The sequence below is a fragment of the Simochromis diagramma genome, unplaced genomic scaffold (genome assembly GCF_900408965.1).
Source record: "Simochromis diagramma unplaced genomic scaffold, fSimDia1.1 OVJJ01000216.1, whole genome shotgun sequence".
NCBI lineage: Eukaryota > Metazoa > Chordata > Actinopteri > Cichliformes > Cichlidae > Simochromis > Simochromis diagramma.
In genome coordinates, this window is record NW_024386883.1 from 788,442 (window position 1) to 809,281 (window position 20,840).

Here is a 20,840-nt window from a genome sequence, read left to right on the forward strand (position 1 = left end):
AAATATCCATTTGGCCAGATGAGAGATAAAAGAGAAACATTCTCATTATAGTTTTTTAATCTCTAACAATTATTGCCAAAGCAATGCATATCAGAGATCCTAACCCACAGTCAGTGTCTTTGATAGCACTGTTGTCATGACTTTGTTTTTAATAAACAGTTTCATTATGCAACCTCTCACTGTCTGAGTGCTGAGTCCATATAGCACTGGGTTGGCAATGGGTGGAATGATGATAAAGTATAAAGACAGGAAGATCTGTGCTTCGACAGCCACATGACTCATGTGAAATCTGGTCTGGATTACTTCAAAAAGGGAAGCAATAGTGTAGTTCAACAAAGACAACAAGTGTGGGACACACGTTCTAAAAGCATTGGCTTTAGATTCTTTTGGAAATGTCCTACATACTCTTAAAATGTGTGCGTAAGAGAAAACTATCATCACTAATTGGGGGACTATAAAAAGCACAAGAATTGCAAGTCCTACAGTGCTTATGTACTGTGCATTTGTGCATGAATTTTTGACCAGTTCCATATTCACACAGTACAATTTTGGCATGACTTTTCCACAGAAGCGAACCTGTAAGGTAAGGGAGTAAAAAGATGTAAAAACAATAAATGGGTATAGACCTGTAAATGCAATGAGCTTGCATGTTTTTGAATAAGACATGATGCTGTAGTAATGGAGTGGGGAACATATCGCAATATATCTGTCATATCCCATAAGAGCTAAAATGCAGAACTCCCCACTTGCATATGTGTGCAGGAAATAAGCCTGAGCCATGCACCACTTCACGGTCACGTCGTGCGTTTTTGAGACGAGCACAGCCATGACTGCAGGTAACAAAGCGCTGCTGCCGTAGATTTCATTAAGGGACAGCATGCAGGTGAACGCGTTCATAGGCTGATGCAGCTGTTTGTTTTGGTGTATAACAGAAATGAGCAGTACATTCAAAACAAGGGTAATGAGGTAGAGCAGGAAAAATACACTAAACAGCCCATGTTTGTAGTTTTCCATGACAGCATACGCAGTCATTTTGAATGTTGCTGCAGTTGTGTTGTCCATGTTTCAGTTCAGTTCTGAAAAGAAAAAAAAACACGAACTTCAAAATAAATATATGACATATTAATGACACATAAAATACACACTGGACACAGTAAAAGATATCAGCATAATCGGTTATTTCTAAAGTGTTCAATCATGCGACTTATATATTGATTTATTGATTTAATGGTGCTGAGTTTAACCTAGATTTGCCACTGAAGTTCATAGTTATAAAGCATGTGAAGCGTTTGAGTAGCAGGTACAATCTGTACAGTTACAGGTTCAGTGAGCAGGAATATACAGAGCATTTAGAAGCTATTTTGAGCCTACTGTACCTGTTTCTCCTCCTCTCCTTACTGCAGAGTGCGCTGCTTAAGTGGGCAGCCTTTTATCGCAGCTCAGGGTGGGTTAGTGGTGTGCTGATCTCTCCTGTTACCATGGTGAAAAAAAAAAAACGTCCCTCTGCTTCACAAACCCCTTTCAACTGTCCTTTCCTCCTATGCACATAATATAAATACCATAAAGGTCTTGCAAATAGATATAGATATTAAATGACTAATCGATACATCCACTGGAGACTGGACATTTCATTTAAAAGCTTTTAGTGCTTGACATTTATTTCCATTCTGCTGTATTTTACATTTATGCTGCATTTTCTTGAAAACACATAAACGTAGCTTGCTGAAGTCTTAATTCTTACTTGCGTTGCTCAATCATTCGCCATGAATCATTTGTCGGCCTGATTAAATGAAGCCGTTTGACAGTTTAAAGTATTGTTAATTTCCCAAATTTGACCTATAAGCAGTAGATAACCTAACGCACATGTGTTTGTGTGTATGTGTGTGTATGGTTGCTATAGCCTGATATTATACACTCACTTATGCTCATGCATGTACACAAGGACATGACTGCTAAAGTTCAAACCAAGCATCAGAATGGGGAAGAAAGGTGATTTATGTAACTTTGAATGTGACGTGGTTGCTGGTAGACAAGCTGTTCTGAGGATTTCAGAAGCTGCTGAACTACTTTTACCACACAACCATCTCCAGGGTTGACAGAAAAAAGAAGGGCTGGGTGAAAATGTCTTGTTGATGTCAGAGGTCAGAGGGGAATGGGAAGACTGCCTAGAGCTGATAGGAAGCCAACAGTAATTCAAATAAACACTCTTTACAAGCAAGGTATGCAGAAAAGCATCTCTGAATGCACCACATGTCTGGGCTACAGCAGCAGAAGAATGAAACTGAAGCAGGAAACTGAAGCTTTTCTGTTAATCAAATTTGGTAAGAGTGTGTTTGTGTGTTTGCTGATAGGGTCTGTAAGTTTTCTAGGCTCCTAGACAGCTTTAATGCTATAAGAGACTGGACAGGGAGAGAGAAAAAGATCTCCAACAAGTCAACACTTAGTAGATGGAGTTTTGGACTGGTGCCCCCGTGACCATACAGATCCCCGTTCTAGTTTTGATCAGTGCATGTCCTCTGGTGCACACATTAAGCAGCTTCACCACTTTCTATCAAAGAATCACAATGAAAGTAAGTGTAGATTCAAAAGAATATGAGAAATGTTCGTGCATGCCTTGAGCTCTTCTTATAATATCAGAGTTCACATTTCTCTTTACTTACCAAGTCAGCCCTTGGGTAGAATTGGCAGAATGCTGCTGCTAGACTACTTACTAGTTCAAACACATATCACCCCACTATTATTTTTCCACCAGCGCCGGGTCGTGCCAGGATCCAGATCAAATTTCCCCCTTACATACAGAGAAATAAAAAGTTTGGCTCCTGCATATGAAGCTCAGAGCCACTCATCATCTTAAATTTTGCATTGCCTTTAATTCCAGCATTCTGTGCTCTAAGGTTTAGTAAAGGTCCCCAGTGCCCAAGAACCAGACAAAAACTAATAGCAAAACAGGCCTCAGTGTCAAAGCTGGTCTTGCAACAGCCAAACCTTAAGTAAGGAGGCTGTCTGTTCTGTGAAAGAAAAGTCAAATCTGAAATCTTTTGCTGATTGCCTTTAAAAATCAAGTCTATAGAAGCTAAAGGAGGACTCATGTTGTGTTCACTTTCCACTGAGCTTTTAGGCAAGGCCTCCATAAAAATAACCAGCCTGACTTGGCCCTCATATCATAACTTGTTAAGGCGACGCGAAGCGTTTAAAAGGAATTCCATACATTCATGCCTGACTCTGTGTTGCTGAAGAGTTTCTGAAAATGACAATTTGGAATATATTTGTTAAACATAATTCAAGATTCAAGAAGTTTATTGTCATGTACCCAGCAAAACACAAACGGTTTTGTAGAGCAATGAAATTCTTACTTTGCAGAATCTTAAATATCAGCAGCTTGTGTTTAAAACATTCATTTAAAACCTGATTTATTAACTCTGTTTCCATAAACTAAAGATTGAAACAGAAATATATGTCTTTAAATTCGAGTTACATTTTTTTACATAATTTTTTGGTGTATTTTGAAGGGTACACAAGGTATCATCTGCCAATGATGCCACTAAAAAAAAGTTAAATCTGAAGAGTTACACATTAACAGGTAAACACATCATAGGTCATTAGTCCACTTTGTATTTCTATTCCTCTAGAAAGCAATTAGATACCACTGTTTTGCCACAGGTGAGACCTCTTTGGACAGCACCTGGAGGATGGAGACGAGGGCTGAGAGGAAAACAGTAGTAATGACATCCCTTTGGGGAAAAAAAATGATGCAACGTTGATGAAACTGTGTCCAAAGGGTCATAACCTTTGAGATAATGCAATACAACAATAACTTTTAAGACGCTGACAGCAGAACTTTTATATTTCTAGCTATTCATTTTATATATATATAAAAAAAACTTTAGTTCCACTCTAAGCATGGTGGGAAAGCTCAAAAAGTTCAAAATATTAACTTTAATTAAACTGTGATCAGCTTTCTATGCAGGTTTATGCCCCTTCAGCTTTACTAGTGACATTTAAAGATAAATACTGCCAATTAAATAGCAATCAGCCACTGTGTATGTCTGTGGGCTTTGGGCTTCTCAAAAGAGACTTTTTCCTAAGATAAGACTGTTTTAAGTTTTGTGTCAACAAAGTGAACCCTCTTTAACTGCTGGCTAAAGCGAAGATCTTTGGGTTACTACAGCTCTTTTGAGGCTGAATATACAGGGTGCAGATAATTCAGGGTGAAAGGAGCCTGTGAACTAATTTGACTAAAATCTAAACTTCATCTAAGTAATCTGGCTTATGAGACAAAGAAATCGATTGCTATTGGATGCTGCAGCACAAAAAGAGAAAAAGAAAAAATGGAGACACGTGAACCTATTTGGTTCTAGCTCAGGGATATTGCTTATCTCAAAGTCTGTTGGCAGAACCTTGTGTTTAAGGTGCTCACATTAGAGAATAGGCAGTCAGAAAATGCCCAGCATAGCAAAGCACTGATTTCTTTAAGACCACTTTGGACGATCAAACTTCCAAACTCATCTCTCTAACCAAGAGAAATGGAAAATTAAATCTTTGTCCGTAATTCGAAAGCTTCTGCTTCACTAAAGAATACCGCCCACACAGTTCTTCTCATTTTTTTAGGCTTGTCACCTAACCTGACCAGAGTCCACGCTCCCTTAAGCTTTACATAGCACTGATCTATTCACAACCACACAGCATAAGAGACCGTAATGTGATCTAATGGCGACAACTGCACTTTCTATGATTCAATTTACATTTGATTAAACATTCTCTTTAAAACTGGTTTGACAAATGTTCATGTCACCCGACTTCCACTGAACTTGTGTGCAAAAATAATAAAACCTAAACAAATATGCTGGAAAACATTTGTGCTTTGCAAGGAAAAATCACTGTTGTTTACAAGCTACTCTCTTCAGTAAATGTTGAGATGAGATACAGAAATACATGTGTTATGGGAGAATGCATTCTCAGTCATTTAACATAGAAAGAGACGGCCTGTGTGCTAATGCCAGCAAGCAGTGAAGGCTTGTGCATGCTTTCAATTACATTTACAAGTCAGATTCTTGTCTCATGACTTTTAGACACGAGGTGGGCACAGTAATCTAATTTTCTTAAATGTGATTGAGGAAAGCCTGAACTCCTAACAGTGCTTGTAGTTCCATAATATAAAACCCAGTGACCAGTGTGCTGCTTCGTATTGTGTCCTCTGCTCCGTTCTGACTGAAACAGACAGATCCACACCGAACCGTCATTTCTGGTGCAAAACTGAGAGACGCGAGAATGTTTTGTTACCGTGTGATTGTTTTGGCACTTTTGGTTGTCTTACTGCTAAATGGTAAGTATTTCTGCAGATCTCTGCAGATTTTTTTTCTGCCCAGTTTATGACCAAGAGGGGTTGAAGTTTTTCAAGCTTAAAGCAAAAGGATTTTACCTAAAACTACAGTAAATTTCTTTCTTTCTTTTTTTCCTAAATTACAGTTGCTCTAAATGAGGCTGCATCCTTCCCGTGGTCTTGCCCCACTCTAAGTGGAGTATGTAGAAAGGTTTGTCTCCCAACAGAGTTGTTCTTTGGACCTCTGGGCTGTGGGAAAGGCTTCCTGTAAGTGTTAATGTTCATGTGCAGCATGTGAGTACATCAGTGTATATGTATAGTTGCTAATACACACTTTTTCAATGTTATTCTTAGGTGTTGCGTGTCTCACTTTCTATGAGGAAAGCATGTCTGGACTGTATCTGCACTTCTGAAGTCAGAGATACCAGATGACTTACCAAGCCTGACAGAGGATGAGGCAAACAGAAAGCACTGTTGTGGAGGGTTGAATTTAGCATTCTAACTCTATGTAACATGGCAGACTTTGTAATATTAAATTAACTTCTTGTGTTAACTTGTTGGGCTTTTTTTTGCAGCTAAATTAAGGGTGAATTCTTACAAAAACATTTTAGCTTGATTGTATTTTTTTTAATCTAACTTTGGATTATTAGTAAGAATGTGATTCAAATTTGGTCTGAAACAAGAAATCTTCTAATACTCTGCCTCATGTTCAGGTTTGGTTTGTTTTAACTCATATGGGCTTTTTATCCATTAAGTCCAATCAAAAGGGGGACTTGGGGCCCCTGAAAACACAGAATGTGGATTAAAAAAAAGAACTACTTTCCCATAAATATCACATTTAATAATTGAAGATACCTCCATGGGAATCCTTTCCAACCCGAACCTTTTTAACCGTGATAATATGGCTGATCTAATTCAATAAGTTGCATGCTTTCAGTAAAATAGGAGCACAAGGCCATTAATAGCCAAAGCTACATCTCATGGCAGACAGTTTATTACCACAAGTGCAATTTACAGTACACACAACACTGCTCTATAATATATAACGAAACAGTAACAAACCTCAGGTTATAAATTTCATTTTCTACTTGATTTCCTGCAGTTTGAAATATTTTTTTATGGCAGAAGATTGTTTATAACACAAAATCCAGCGATATCTGCTATATTATTAGTGTTTTCTGGCTGCAACAAATAAACAATATGGCAAAATTTCAAGAAACACTTTCACCCAATAGTTACTGTTAGTGTCTAATCCCCTTTGAGTCAGGGTCTGTGCACATAACTGAGCTTTAAGAGCCTGAGCCACTGGGATTGTTACAGCAGACTGAATCTCAGGTGATGGGCTTATAACTCCAAAGGTAAGTAGCTTACTCCAGAGAAGTTTAGGAGGTGTGGCTTTCTTTATCATGTTTTTAGACTTTGCTGTATGCTGACAAAGCTGCACAGACAGGTTGCTGTAACAAAAGGGAGAGAAACACATTCATAAAACAGTTCCTTCAATCTTTTCATAAAGAGTGCAAAACGCTTTAAGTGCATTACGATACCTTATGTATGAACCTTCATGTGTTTGTTCACTTTCTGCGATTTTCATTTTATCTTATCAATTTAAAAAAAAATCCTTCCCATTCTTCACCACGACCAATATGTCGTGGTGAAGAATGGGGGCTGTTTTTCACAGCAGTCGTAGGGCGACAGGTGAGGTACACCATGGACACCACCATGGTGTCCATCACAGAGAGACAGACAACCATCTTCACTCATAAACATTTTATATCTCCCTTTCACTATTTGTTTTTAAGTTAGTGTAGTCTCACTTAGTTTCCACAGTGAATTTTCTTCTTTCATTTGAGTTTTTCTTGTGGGAAAATCTTTAGTTTCAGTGTTAGTTTTATTCATTTTTATTATTAATGTATGGAGCCGTACATTTGAGAGCCATTCAGGAAAAACAGTCCAGATATTAAAATAAAAACTCAACCTTTTGAAAGCAGCTGACTCACTCAGAGTCTCAATAAACACGTCCATCAAAGCCTCATCAGGAAAGTTGTAATATTTGTTTTTTTTTTAAACCAAACTAACAAATAAAACTAAAACTAAGCATAATTTCCTCTTTATTTATTTTTATTTTATTTTATTTTATTTAGCTTTATTTAAGTCTTGGGGCCATCATGATGCAAAATTTCATATCCCCATTGTCATTTGTTTCCTTAGTGTCAAAAAGCAAGCTATTAGCATGCACGGATTCTATGTTTTTAAGCAAGAAAATCACTGCTATCAGCATCATTATCATAGAAAGCAACAGGGTAAAAATAGGGAAAGAAATTTAACATTTAACAGTGTATGGACACGTTTAATACAGCTGCTGATTTTTATCCAAAAGCTCATCCAAATGTAGATTCTTTGTCATTCTTTTATAACCGCTGTGCTCTGATACTCCTATGACTAGCCTGACACTACTGGTGAAAAGCTGCATTTTTACACAAAAGAGAGTGGGTCCATTTTCCTAGTATATATGCAAGCTTTATTTATTTATTTTTCTTGGAGTTATTATTTGTACTACAGCTGATTTCCCTTGAAGATAAGGTCCTGGCATCAGACTGACAACAGCAAAAACACTGCATGTGATACTACAGAGATCCTACCACTTGAGGGCAGCACTGAAGTACTATCCACATGCAGCAGTCTTCCTTAAGCAGGATAAATTAAAACCTTATTTCCTCGTACAACATAACTGTACATAGTCTACACACAATACACACATAAAACATTATATACTTCACCAACAAAGACAATAAAAAGGCATTTTGTACATTGAATAATCACTGTGTGATTATCAGCCCTCTACATTCCTCCCTCTAAAATAATCTATTTATATTTGTTTGTAAACTGAGTAATGCTTGACCATTAATTCCACTGTTAAACTGTTCCCTCATTAAACTGTTCCATGATTTTATGCCACATGTGGATATAGAAAAAGTTCTTTTAGTAGTCCAAATTCTTTGTATCTTAGAATTTGTGTACCCCTTAAGTTGTAGCCATTCATCTCTATCACAGAACAATTTCTGAATGGTTTCTGGCAACAATTTATTCCTTACATTCATGCTGTTTTGAATTAAAGAATTTTACTGTTAAATAATTCGATCAATTTGTTTATAAAACTTTACATTACTAACGATTCGCATGGATCTTTGTTTTGTTTTTGTTGTTGTTTTTTCAATACATACAGTGATTGTAATGACCTTTGATGAGTATTTTCTCCACACAGTAACTTAACAAGGTAAAACCAAAGAATTGTAAAGGATGTGAAGTGTTTTTTGATGTCTCACATGCCTCACTTTAGGCAAGACTGAAATGCTTTAACACAGTTTGTTTTGAATATCATTACTGTGAGATCCGTGTATACTATTGATATCTTAACCAGCTAGTTAGCAATCCATTATTTATTTAATAATTTATTCCAATACCTTTACACTTTGCACATCGCACATATGAATATGCTATACATTTTGCTATTGTCTGTAATGTCTGTTTTTCTATGCTATTTACACTGAGAGCAAAGATAAAAACTTAGCCCGATTACTATATTTGGCCAATAAAGCTGATTCTGACTTCCAGCAACTTTTTTCATTTATTATCACACTCAGGAATTTAGTTTCATGCACTCGTTCTATGTTGAAATATTATATTTGTACTTGAAATTGATTTTTGTTTTCATTTTACTGTAACCAAAGGTTTTAAACACTCAATAGAGCTTGCAAAACTCCCGTCTACTGTTTCACACTCCAGTCCGATAGGTGGCGGTACAGCAGCTGAACGCTGGTCTGCCAACCACCAACAGAACCTAGACTACGAGCGAGGAAGACACCGAAGAAGAAGCAATAACAAACAAACCTAGCGGCTGTAAGGTAACACAACTTGGTGGAAGTGTATGTTGTCTTTATTCGACGTATCATCGGTTTTTGTTTTGTTAGTTCTCTATAAAACGTTGTGAATGGGCTGCGCAATAGATGTATGAGTATCTGTTACGAAGACATCGTAGCTGTTATCTAACGTCAGCTAATACTAGCCAGACGGCAACTAACGTTTAGTTAATCCTCGCTGTGTTTGTCGTTTTGTCGTGGAAATATTAACTCTTTAGAGATAATTGGGGAGTATAAAAGCAAAATAAGTGTTATATATTAAAAAAAAAACACGGTTATATGTGAGAATCTCAGGTGAGGTCACAAACCTCCCACTGCACTTATTAGCGGAATACTGAGGTATGTCCTTCCCACACTATAAACACATGAGATAATGTTACTTGTGCTTTGGTCAGAGTTAAGGAGAAACTGACCTTAACTGTATGCTAATCGCATTTCAGCTAGTCAGTCTACTTTGACCTTTGACCTAACTACATAGTTAAGTCATGAGTTTTATTGTTGCGACAGAGCCTATGCAAAGATACCAGGCTAACTTCCTGTAAACAACAAAAGCGACAAAAAGTTGCTACATTCCTGTTTTGTTAGAAAGACAGGAGACAGTATAATTGATGTAAATATGTAAAAATTGTGTATGTTTCTGTGTCTTGTGTACTGTTTGTTTGTATATGTGTCTTTCTTGCTGCTGTTACACCCAAATTTTCCCTTGTGGGACAATTAAAGGATCATTCTATTCTATTCTATTCTATATGGGTTAAATGGCTAACTAGTGACACAAACCATATGTGGCCTTTGGGGAATGTTACTATCTTGCTAAAAAGAATCTCACTTGTTTTACCTCATCCTAACGAGCGTGTTGTTGTTTAAAATCTCTTTTTCTTGAAGGTATGCGTATACATGTACGTGCATTCAGATTCCGCATTGTTGAGTACACTTTGAGTCAACTGGCTTGTTTTCATCTGTACCAGTATAAGGGCCCTGAATGTATACTGTGCGTATTCATACTTTTCCATGTAAGAAGGGTGTTTATTTGTGGGGGATATGTGGAGAATATGTAGATGTAGTCTACTTCAGATCCGTGGTTCTTCTGATTTGCATGTGAGTGGTAAATCACAAAGCTTCCAAACAACTGGTTAGATTACTTATCTGTGTTAAAGTGATAAAAAGTGGAGTGTCAACAAAGCAAACCTCTGGAAACTGCAAACAGTCAGTGAACTTAAGTGTTTTATGTAAACATGCTCCTTTGCTTGTGAAAATGCCAATTAGCTTGGGTTAAAAGAAGTCAAATGAGGACAACAACATGGCAATAACCTCCAAAAGTACTTGTCTTGCTACTCCATAACAATCTAGTTCGTGTAAATGCGTGATGGTGGGTTACTTCATTCTTTGTTGATGAATCAGGTTACAGATTTACTTAGATTGAACTATTTGAATTTGCATAATAAGGCATCACATAGATTTCTGTGGTGAATCTTTGCAGAGCCTGCGACATAACCTACATGAATGGCTGCCAGCTTTTATGCTTGTGCGTGGTGCGTCATGTGTTAATTATCACATTTTATGTGCGGTGCCATCCAGTAGAAACAAATAAAATTCTGGCACTTTTTTTCCCCCTCCTCTTTCTCCATTCTTTGTTCTGGTCAGTTTTTTTTATTTCTTTTTGTTTTTTTTTCCAGGGCAAAAATATTTGCTCCTCTAGTTTTTCCACTTTGCTCATTCTATCACGCCCATCCCAACAATGTCAGCAATCTCCTTTGTGGAATTTGCTGACATTTGAGAGAATTATTGTCTAAAGGTGAAGAAAGATGCCCAATGGATTTACTTTACCAAATGGACCATCCCAGCCTTACCGTATTGGTCTATTTGATTCACCTTTTATTGTTTATTTTATTTTCACTTGCTAAATACGGGACAGACTTGACTGGGGAAAAGAAAGGGGAGAAAGAATGAGGGAAAGAAAAACAGCGGGGAAGAGGGACGGGGATAAAGGGCAAAGGGCAAAGGGCAAAAAATAAACAAAATAAGCAGACAAAAAATACATATATCGATCACCTGTTGAGAAAGAAAAAAGAGAAAACAAGCAGAAGGGGAAAAAAAGGGCAACATAATAAACAACATCATGATGATCTATGGGAATATCACAGTAAATACTAAATATTATTGTGCAGCACGTAAGATCGACAGCGCACAGTGTGCTTTGAGGTAGGAGCCAAAAAGGGTGTAGTTTGTGTGTGTGTGAGCACCCGTGTGTACACCTGTGAGCATGAGCGCGCTTGTATTTAAAAGGTTCCTTCATGTAATGATCTGCTAGAGGATGTTGGGAGCCACAGTCCTTATATTAATACTGTAGCTACTTGTCCTCATATCTAGATCATGATTGTTATTCTCTGACTGATAAATTAAAATAAAAACTGTTGAAAAGGTAGCCAGAAATGCACAGGAGGAATTATCAGTACTGAACAGGCCAATCACAATAGCTGCAGGCTGTGCACACCCAATGTGCAGTTATATTTGTAGGGAGGTGCCCGTCAGATGATGGGGTAGGTTACTTTGTTGGGTTTCAGAAGGGATTGTGGTTACAATGTAGCTATGGTGTAGATTTCCTGCTGAAGCATAAATCTCTAGTTCAACATGACTTCTTCTTTTTTATAGATTAGTTCAACTGTAAGTAACCAAGGATGGTGCAGCTTGGCTGTCGGTGCATGGGAACTCGACTGAGTGTGCTTATACTGGTTTTCTGCAGCATACTGCTCCCCTTGCCTACAGATGCCTATATATATGCTGTAAGTAGAATTGGAGTTTTAAATCATATAATTTGGTAACCTTTGTTTGGAAAGATGAGCCTCAGACTCTTATGAAACTTTTGCCTGTTCTCATAGTGTTTGTATATTGTATTTACAGCATTATAGCAATATTACCAATATATTTGAGGACCGCATTGCTTTGTTTGGATCTGCACTTCCAAAGGATGGAATAATGGTGAGAACTGAGTGTTGAAGGAGGAGTACAGATGGTAAAATGCAGGTCGATTTCTTTTATAATGATGCATTTTTTTTTCTTTGTATTTTAGGGAGTTTTGGTTGCCTCTCATCCAGCTAATGCTTGCACAACAATAGACCCTCCCCCACCACTGCCCCCATCTTTTAATGCCACAACTACCAAATTTGTTGTTCTCATCAAACGTTATGACTGCAACTTTGATATAAAGGTAAGCAGAGTTTAACACTGAATATTTGTTGTCTGAGAAGCACACTGCTCTAATGTAAGGAACTTGTTTCAGGTTTTAAATGCACAGCAAGCTGGATACGATGCCGCAATCGTTCACAACATTTATTCAGAAATTCTGCTCAATATGAACTACAGCAATGGTAATTATTTGTGCTATTATAAACATGGGAAAACAAATATTACAAATATAAATATTTGCTATTGTACTGTCCTACTGTGTGTGTCTGATTCCTGTTGTTTTGTATTTTTTTTTTCTTTTTCAGAAACTATTGCAGAACAGATTAATATTCCCTCTGTATTCACCAGCTACTATGCCTCGCACATTCTTAGGAATTACATAATTCCGGAACAGGGGTAAGGAAGAACAATACCAGTAATATTAAACATAAACTGTAGATTAAACCAACTTTTTATTGTCAGCATTAGATTTGTACCAATCTGGAAACCATTTGGCTTGGCTGCTGATTTAGCTTCTCAGGCAAAGGCCAGTTTTCAGACTTTCCACTGTAGCGAACTTATATCTTTGTCTGTTATCATGTCACGTGACTAATGCAGGTAAATAAGAAAGAGAATTCTGCTAATCAAATTGCATCTGTGATTGTCAAATGCTTTTGAGATTGAATTTCTGCAAAGTTTTCGCTCTTTTGCTCTGCAACCTCAAACACTGTTGGTCCACAGACCTTAGATTGCAAAGGGAAACCAGAAGGTTTCCAGTACAGGCACTTTGCCTACAGAATTTACATATGGAAATATATAACCTGTAGGCAGATCTGTTTATATGTATTAGGTTTGCAGAAACAAACATATTTCTACTTTTTTCTTTTCTTGACTTGCAGGGCGTATGTGATTCTCAAGCCAGACTTTCCTTTTCCGCTTTCCTACTACCTTATTCCCTTCACCGGAGTAGTGTGCCTGATCATTCTTGTGATGTCTGTTGTTTTCGTAAGTATATGCATGAATTGATCTTTTCTGGGTTGTTTATACAGTAACACATGATGAAAGTGGACCAGAGGTAGTAGAAGCTTTTTGTGTTATAAAAGAGTGACCTAACTGTAACTCAACATATCTCTGTGTGTTTATTCTAATCCAGCTTCTTAGTATCTAATGATAGTTGTCAAACATGAACGCAAAGAACAAACCCAGTGATGTCTATTAGGCAGCTTTTATTAAACTTACAGAAATTAATCTGGTTATTTTCCACTTGCGTAATGTCACCTTCACTTTATCGGTCTCGCCTCTCTGCTCAGCTTAGCTTAATGTGTGGCAGAGGGGCAGATGAAGAAGAGCACACATGAATAGAGCCTGCCACAAACGCATCAGAGGAGAGAAACGACCCTTTTTGTAATAATGAGTACATGAGCATTAAACAGTTCTCCCCCATTTATTTATTTGTTATTTCTTAGGCAGGCCATGAGGGTTAAGGGAAGTGTTGAGACGCCACTGTAAATCTTTTTTCCATCGATAAAACTGAGCTTTTTTCCATTTTTCAGATTACACGATGTGTACAATACAGAAAAAGGCTGAGGAAAAATCGTTTGTCCAAGGAACAGCTGAAACGCATTCCAATACACAAGTTCAGTAAAGGTAACCATTTTTGCTGTTATTATAATAAATTATTTTTTTAAATATTAAGAAGTGACGGTAAATTTGAAGGCTGCGTTTTATTTTTTTTAATCATTTGGGAAGACTTTTACGTGCGTTGAGAGTTACATGCCTGTTTATGTCTAATGATGTGAGCTGGTAACATTCAGTCTCTTTCAGGGGATGACTATGATGTGTGTGCAATATGTCTGGATGAGTATGAAGAAGGGGACAAGTTGCGTGTTTTGCCTTGTTCACATGGTAAATATCTGATATTCTGTGTTGATGAGGCACTGAACTTTTTTTTTTTAAGTGCTCAATCATCTAATCCCATTCTATTTTCTAAAATATGAATTTTTTATCTTTTAAAAACTCTTGTTTAGTATTTTAATCGTCATCCTCTGGTAGGTTTTTCATAAGTTCCTCAAAATGTTTTTGATTTTCAGCCTATCACTGCAAATGTGTAGACCCGTGGCTCACACAGACCAAGAAGACGTGTCCAGTGTGCAAACAGCGCGTTACCCGCAACAACCCTGAGCAGTCCGAGTCTGAGTCTGAGACAGAAACTGGAGGACGTGGAGAGGAAGAAGGACCAGAGGGTGACGCAGACTCGGAGCGCACTCCTCTGCTTCGACCCTCCAACCCAGGGTCACCCACAGGAAGCCCAGGGGCCTACTCAGCCACCACCACCACAACTACCGCCCAGTGCCTCACTTCCCCTGCACACTGCAACTCACCCATCCTAGGTTATGAAGGTTACTACTCACCGGTGGAGGACACAGACTCAGAAAGTGATGACACAGGAGAGGGCAGGCACCACTCTGACGATGACACAGCTCAGCTCATTGGTAGGGACTGAGAGGAGATCTGATGGCCAGAAATTAGCTACAATGAGATTACTTAGTTTGACCAGAAGGACAAAAAAAGTTTCTATCCTCATACGTATTGTTATTGGAAAAAAAAAAAAAAATTAAATTGTTTTCAGATTTGTGGCTAGCTTGACCGTTAGTTCACTGATTTAGTGCTGATTGTTAAAAATCTGTCACCCAGTAACCAGTGGAGTTCTTTCAATCGTCATAACAAATGCAGAACCTGCGGTTGGTCAGTTTTACCAAGTGCAATGTTGAGCATAAACCACTGAAGTCCACACATTTACTGTAGTCCATTAGCTTTCAAGCATGATGTCCGCTGTAACTGGATCACTAGTCCAGTACAAAATGTCCAGATCACTTACCGATCCCTTTTAGGCAAGAATGAAATGTCCATAGATGAAGTCTTCGTGGCCAAAGTTGTGCAAAAATGGGATGGGATCTTACCTTGTGCAAGGTTCTGTTTAGGATTAGTAGAGTATGAAGGATTTATGTTGTCTTAAAATTAATAATTCCTATCTTTTATTTTTTTTCTAACAAGGATAATGGGGTAATATTTGTCTTCTTTTTATATTGTAATACCCCTAGTTCTGTTTTCACACATTTTAACTTTGCATCCAAGTTTTCTGAAATATGAGAAGTTAATATTGAATTAAGTCACAGTAAAATATAGGAGATATGTAACGTTACTGCTGCTTTTACATTGTTAATACTCTGCGGTTGTGGACAGTTTAAGGAAACTATTTTTTAGCTTTATACAGTTTGTTGATCAAACTCAGGTTTACACTCCAATAAATTGTCGGTGGCGATAAGAATAAGGTAATGGGGTTGTGGTCTTGTAAAGTGTTTTAGCATTTTTCCTCGAATCTGTTTAAATGTATGTAATTAAGTTTTTTCTTCTTTCATTTTTTTTTGTTTTTATTTTTTATACAACAAAATAGAAAAGAAAAAATTGTAGAACAATAATGTGAGAAACTGGGACACAGGTGGTGGTTTTAGGAAAAGCAGAGCATTGCCTTATACTGGCCTTCATCTACATGTCTGTGTTAAATGTTTGGAAATTGAACAAAATTGATTGATTGACTCTCCACCCACACTGCTCTTATCGAGCTGTCTTTAAGACTGCTGTTTGGAAAGCTTGCATCTTATTCATCAGTGTGAATATCTGTCGGTGTGTTTTTCTTGGGCGATCGTGGCTCAAGAGTTGGGAGTTCGCCTTGTAATTGGAAGGTTGCAGGTTCGAGCCCCGGCTTGGACAGTCTCGGTCGTTGTGTCCTTGGGCAAGACACTTCACCCGTTGCCTACTGGTGGTGGTCAGAGGGCCCGGTGGCGCCAGTGTCTGGCAGACTCGCCTCTGTCAGTGCACCCCAGGGTGGCTGTGGCTACAATGTAGCTTGCCATCACCAGTGTGTGAATGGGTGGATGATTGGATATGTAAAGCGCTTTGGGGTCCTTAGGGACTAGTAAAGCACTATATAAATACAGGCCATTTTTTTAAATAATCAAAAATAAAATGCTTTCCACATGTTTGGCTCCTGTAATGATAACGTAAGCTCGCATAGTCATGCTTGATTTGCACCCGAAAGCAGAGCAGCTGTGGTTTGATTCTCCACTTTCTGAGATGACCTTGGTGAGGTCTTTGCCCTTGATGTTTTTCAAAGAGACGTACAGCTGGAAACCTTTTAAATCTGTTTCTGAATGAATAGGGCTGTCATATCAATACATTCCTTCATTACTGACTAAAAGACTCGACACTTCTAAGATCTCTTTGGGACTTGTTTGCAATAGTCTGTATTGTAAAATATAGAAACTCCTCCTTTTTGCAAAATACTTAAACTATCTTTTGTACTGTACTTTTTTTTTTTTTTTTGCTCTTTATGTCTCAGTTTTAGAGACTGTTCACCGAAACACTCAAACATTATAATGCCCACTCGTTTTTTCGTTCTTTGTTCTTTGTTTTTTAGACTGTGCCTAGGTTATCAGACTTAAATAATAAATGTATAGTGTCAAGTGTAATTTCCATGTGTAAAGCAGGATTGGGAATCTTTCAGATGTTGAAACACTATCCGTGAAAAGCTGCAATAAAGATCTTGTTTGTGGAAGGGTTAATGATATTAAAGTAGGACTGTGTTACTGTTCGTTTAAATGAGAACACTTAAGTAGATCTTCCTTACAAATGGTTATTGATGTGATCATTTTATTAATAAAGCCACTTGAAAAGTTTTGACTTTGTTACTTTGTTATTAGAACACCTGCTATCTTTTATAAATATTTGCAATATAGTAAGGTCAGTAATGTATTATAATAATATTTAAACCATGCTTTTATCAGCTGAGCTGTTCTCATCTGACGTTTTCGTTAGTTACTCTTCTGGTTCTCAGTCTCCTTCTAGTCCTCCAGAAGGGGGGAAATATACCCCCACCTCACTGTTTGTTTGTTTTTTAAAGTTAATCATTAAAAATAATGTTTTATTAATGATCCAAGTTGAATTTAAGTGAAAAAAACAGCATTATTAAACATATTTTTCCTATATAATAAATATTAATCAGCTTCCTTTCCTCCATGTTTTCCCAAAGTTACTCATTTTTGTCCTCCTGCAGAGTCTGTGCTCATGGTCAGCTGATGCAACTTTAGTCAAGAGAGCAGCAGAGCTGACATTTCTTGGTGCAAATTACATCTGAAGATGCATCTGCTGATTTCTTAAAGGCGCTCTTTGACTGGAGCATGGAGAGGAGTAGAACCTTAACTGATGTTACTTCCGTGGGTTTTTTGCATAATTACACTGAAAACCACCCCGATGCATTTCAGATTAAACAGTTAAGATGTGATTCAAGTGCAGACTTTTTGCAGGTTTTGCAAAACTACTTCATTAACACCCACAGTCCCCTGTTTTCAGAGGCTCAAACGTAATTGGACAACGCAACATAATGTTAAGCATAAGCATGCTGTATTGGCTTTAGGTCGGGTGACTGATGTGGCCTTTGACGAATATCCCATTTTAGCAAACTTGTTTTTGTGGTTTGCTTTGTGTTGTTATCCATTTGCACTGCGTAGCATCGTCTGATCAGTTTTACAGCATTTCGCTAAATCTGGGCAGAGGGTACAGCTCTGAACACTTCACAGTCCATCCTGCTCCTTCTATCAGCACACACAATTTATATAGTCCCTCTGGCACCTCATGCCATAACACTGCCTCCATCATGTTTGACAGATGTTGTGATTAGCCGTGGCTCATTAGCTCTTTCTTTCTTCCTTTCTCATAATTCTGTCTTTCTATCATCCTCGTTTAATCTAACAAAAGGATTTTTTACTATTATTTTATTTATATTATTTCACTAGAATTTCATCTCCTTTAGATGTTTTTTGTTTTGTTTCTTGGTTACATATTGTGATGTCTTTGTTCAAAACTATGGAAATAATGCTACAAAAAAATGCTAAAATACAAGTTCAACACTTTGAAGCAATTTAAAATATTATGTATGTTTTGTTTGTCATGAAATAACAAGGAACAGGCCTCACCTGGCTATAAAACAGGTGTGTCATTATCCAACAAATGATGGCTGTAAGTCTATGCTCCAACTGGGAAAGATGATTCTGGTTCGACTAAACACTGCCTCAAATAAAATTGCCTGAAATGCCTGATGAGTTTCAGTTTTATGTGGCTGATTATCTACAGCTGGTTTGGGTTTATTGAATTTAAGATCTGAAAAAGTCCAAATAGTTTTAACAACAGATCAGAGATGCTATAGAACAGATGGAGAAAAAAAACTTACAGAAAAGGATGACATTTAACAAGTAGTTTATTAGATCTCACACTATTGCGTTTTACTCTCACTAGACAGTGAACCTCCAAATATATCCTTTCTTTGTTCGTCCTTTGAACCTTAACTGGTGCCTCATGTAGTCCAGGATAACACGTGGCCACACTCGAGTAGCCTGCGTTTTATAGTCCATGAGAAACGCGGCTTCCACTTGTGGGAAGGTAGGGGTATCTTCTCCAGGACCAGCATTGGCTTCCAGAGGAGTGGAGATGATGTGCAGGTGATAAGGACTCCCCAGAAAAGGCTGTGAACATGTGAATAGTAAAAACTGTTATTTTCTCTTTTATTTCTACAATATTATTATGATTATTGTTAGGATAATAAAAGCATTGCCTGACAATACACTGATAATAATATTATCAATTAAAGAATTAATTAAAGCTGCTTATGGAAGGAGTGCAGGGCATCTAGGATATAACCAGAACCAGATCTAATAACTTACTTTCATCTGAGGTTAAAAAAAAAAAGCTGTTTGCATTTTTTTGATAATTTCAAAAAACCTTTGAACCTTAAACCTCTTTGTTTGTTTCATATCAACATAATTTGTAAAATAATATCAGATTAAATTATTTTAGAAGGAAGTTAAAACTCGCCCAAGGAATAATTCTGCTGAAATGAAAATTAAAGTAAATGCATATCACACTAGGGTGTAAGTTCTCTTGGTACAGTCAATAAATTACCTCTGGTTTTTATTTCTGTGATGAAAGTCAGCAAATAAAGTCACAAGAAAATGTACCTTACCTCATTGTCGTCCTGGGAGATCTCTCTGGAATCCAGAAGCATAATTAAAGTTAAGACTAACAGGAAAGATGATCTCAGCAAAGAGCAGCTTGATGGCATCTTTTCCAGAGAAAGTTCAGAGTTTTTAAGAGTTTTCGAGATTCTTTGCAGCAGATCCAAGCTTTTTTCTGCTGACGAAGAGTCTTGTATAGGTTCTTCTGGTTTAGAGGAGAACTCTAAATGTGACGATGCACTGTCTGAAATGAATAAATTCTCGCCTCATGTGGAAACAAACTTAAAGAAACAGACTTGCCTTTAGTCCCGAACATGATCCATCCGGTGGCTAACCTATGCATGGCTATCATGTATCCGGGGTATAAAAAGGTTTATTCAGCTCAAATGTGAATTGGCTTTTCTTTAACACAGCAGGTAACATCATTAAAGGGACATGAAATACTGAAATTAACAAGGATTAAATGGCTTGAATTCATCGTATGCATAAAAGCCCTAATGAATCAAGTCTTAATGAGTAACCATAAAACTGAAAGGCAGGGTACGGCTTACAGGGAGTGCAGAATTATTAGGCAAATGAGTATTTTGTCCACATCATCCTCTTCATGCATGTTGTCTTACTCCAAGCTGTATAGGCTCGAAAGCCTACTACCAATTAAGCATATTAGGTGATGTGCATCTCTGTAATGAGAAGGGGTGTGGTCTAATGACATCAACACCCTATATCAGGTGTGCATAATTATTAGGCAACGTCCTTTCCTTTGGCAAAATGGGTCAAAAGAAGGACTTGACAGGCTCAGAAAAGTCAAAAATAGTGAGATATCTTGCAGAGGGATGCAGCAGTCTCAAAATTGCAAAGCTTCTGAAGCGTGATCATCGAGCAATCAAGCGTTTCATTCAAAATAGTCAACAGGGTCGCAAGAAGCGTGTGGAAAAACCAAGGCGCCAAATAACTGCCCATGAACTGAGAAAAGTCAAGCGTGCAGCTGCCAAGATGCCACTTGCCACCAGTTTGGCCATATTTCAGAGCTGCAACATCACTGGAGTGCCCAAAAGCACAAGGTGTGCAATACTCAGAGACATGGCCAAGGTAAGAAAGGCTGAAAGACGACCACCACTGAACAAGACACACAAGCTGAAACGTCAAGACTGAGCCAAGAAATATCTCAAGACTGGTTTTTCTAAGGTTTTATGGACTGATGAAATGAGAGTGAGTCTTGATGGGCCAGATGGATGGGCCCGTGGCTGGATTGGTAAAAGCCAGAGAGCTCCAGTCTGACTCAGACGCCAGCAAGGTGGAGGTGGAGTACTGGTTTGGGCTGGTATCATCAAAGATGAGCTTGTGGGGCCTTTTCGGGTTGAGGATGGAGTCAAG

At 37.8% G+C, this 20,840-nt stretch overlaps 1 protein-coding gene and 1 long non-coding RNA gene across 3 annotated transcripts; one reads left to right on the forward strand and one right to left on the reverse strand.

The window, feature by feature from the left end:
* The first annotated feature begins 9,102 nt into the window (after positions 1 to 9,102).
* On the forward strand, positions 9,103 to 15,975 carry rnf167 (ring finger protein 167). 2 transcript variants are annotated; one of them, XM_040032792.1, is made up of 10 exons: positions 9,103 to 9,222; positions 11,887 to 12,017; positions 12,136 to 12,213; positions 12,305 to 12,442; positions 12,515 to 12,602; positions 12,726 to 12,816; positions 13,299 to 13,404; positions 13,953 to 14,046; positions 14,224 to 14,304; positions 14,490 to 15,975. In XM_040032792.1, exons 2-10 carry the CDS (start codon positions 11,913 to 11,915, stop codon positions 14,900 to 14,902), a joined length of 1,194 nt encoding a protein of 397 aa, XP_039888726.1. In that variant the 5' UTR covers positions 9,103 to 9,222; positions 11,887 to 11,912; the 3' UTR covers positions 14,903 to 15,975. The 2 variants fall into 2 exon arrangements, with proteins under 2 accessions (XP_039888726.1, XP_039888727.1); XM_040032793.1 differs by having other exon boundaries at positions 9,220 to 9,243.
* Positions 15,976 to 18,694: 2,719 nt separating this feature from the next.
* Positions 18,695 to 20,019, reverse strand: LOC120734177. Its single transcript, XR_005695978.1, has 2 exons — positions 19,475 to 20,019; positions 18,695 to 18,977 (listed from the first exon to the last, which is right to left on the reverse strand). It is a non-coding gene; the product is annotated as an uncharacterized LOC120734177 (long non-coding RNA).
* Between the last annotated feature and the right edge of the window lie 821 nt (positions 20,020 to 20,840).

What these genes read in the sequence shown, in the direction of transcription:
- rnf167 (XM_040032792.1), top strand. Translation starts at nt 11,913, where the DNA reads ATGGTGCAGCTTGGCTGTCGGTGCATGGGAACTCGACTGAGTGTGCTT. An exon ending in TTCCAAAGGATGGAATAATG is followed by an intron (nt 12,214 to 12,304) that starts GTGAGAACTGAG and finishes TTTGTATTTTAG; the next exon opens with GGAGTTTTGGTTGCCTCTCA. An exon ending in AATACACAAGTTCAGTAAAG is followed by an intron (nt 14,047 to 14,223) that starts GTAACCATTTTT and finishes AGTCTCTTTCAG; the next exon opens with GGGATGACTATGATGTGTGT.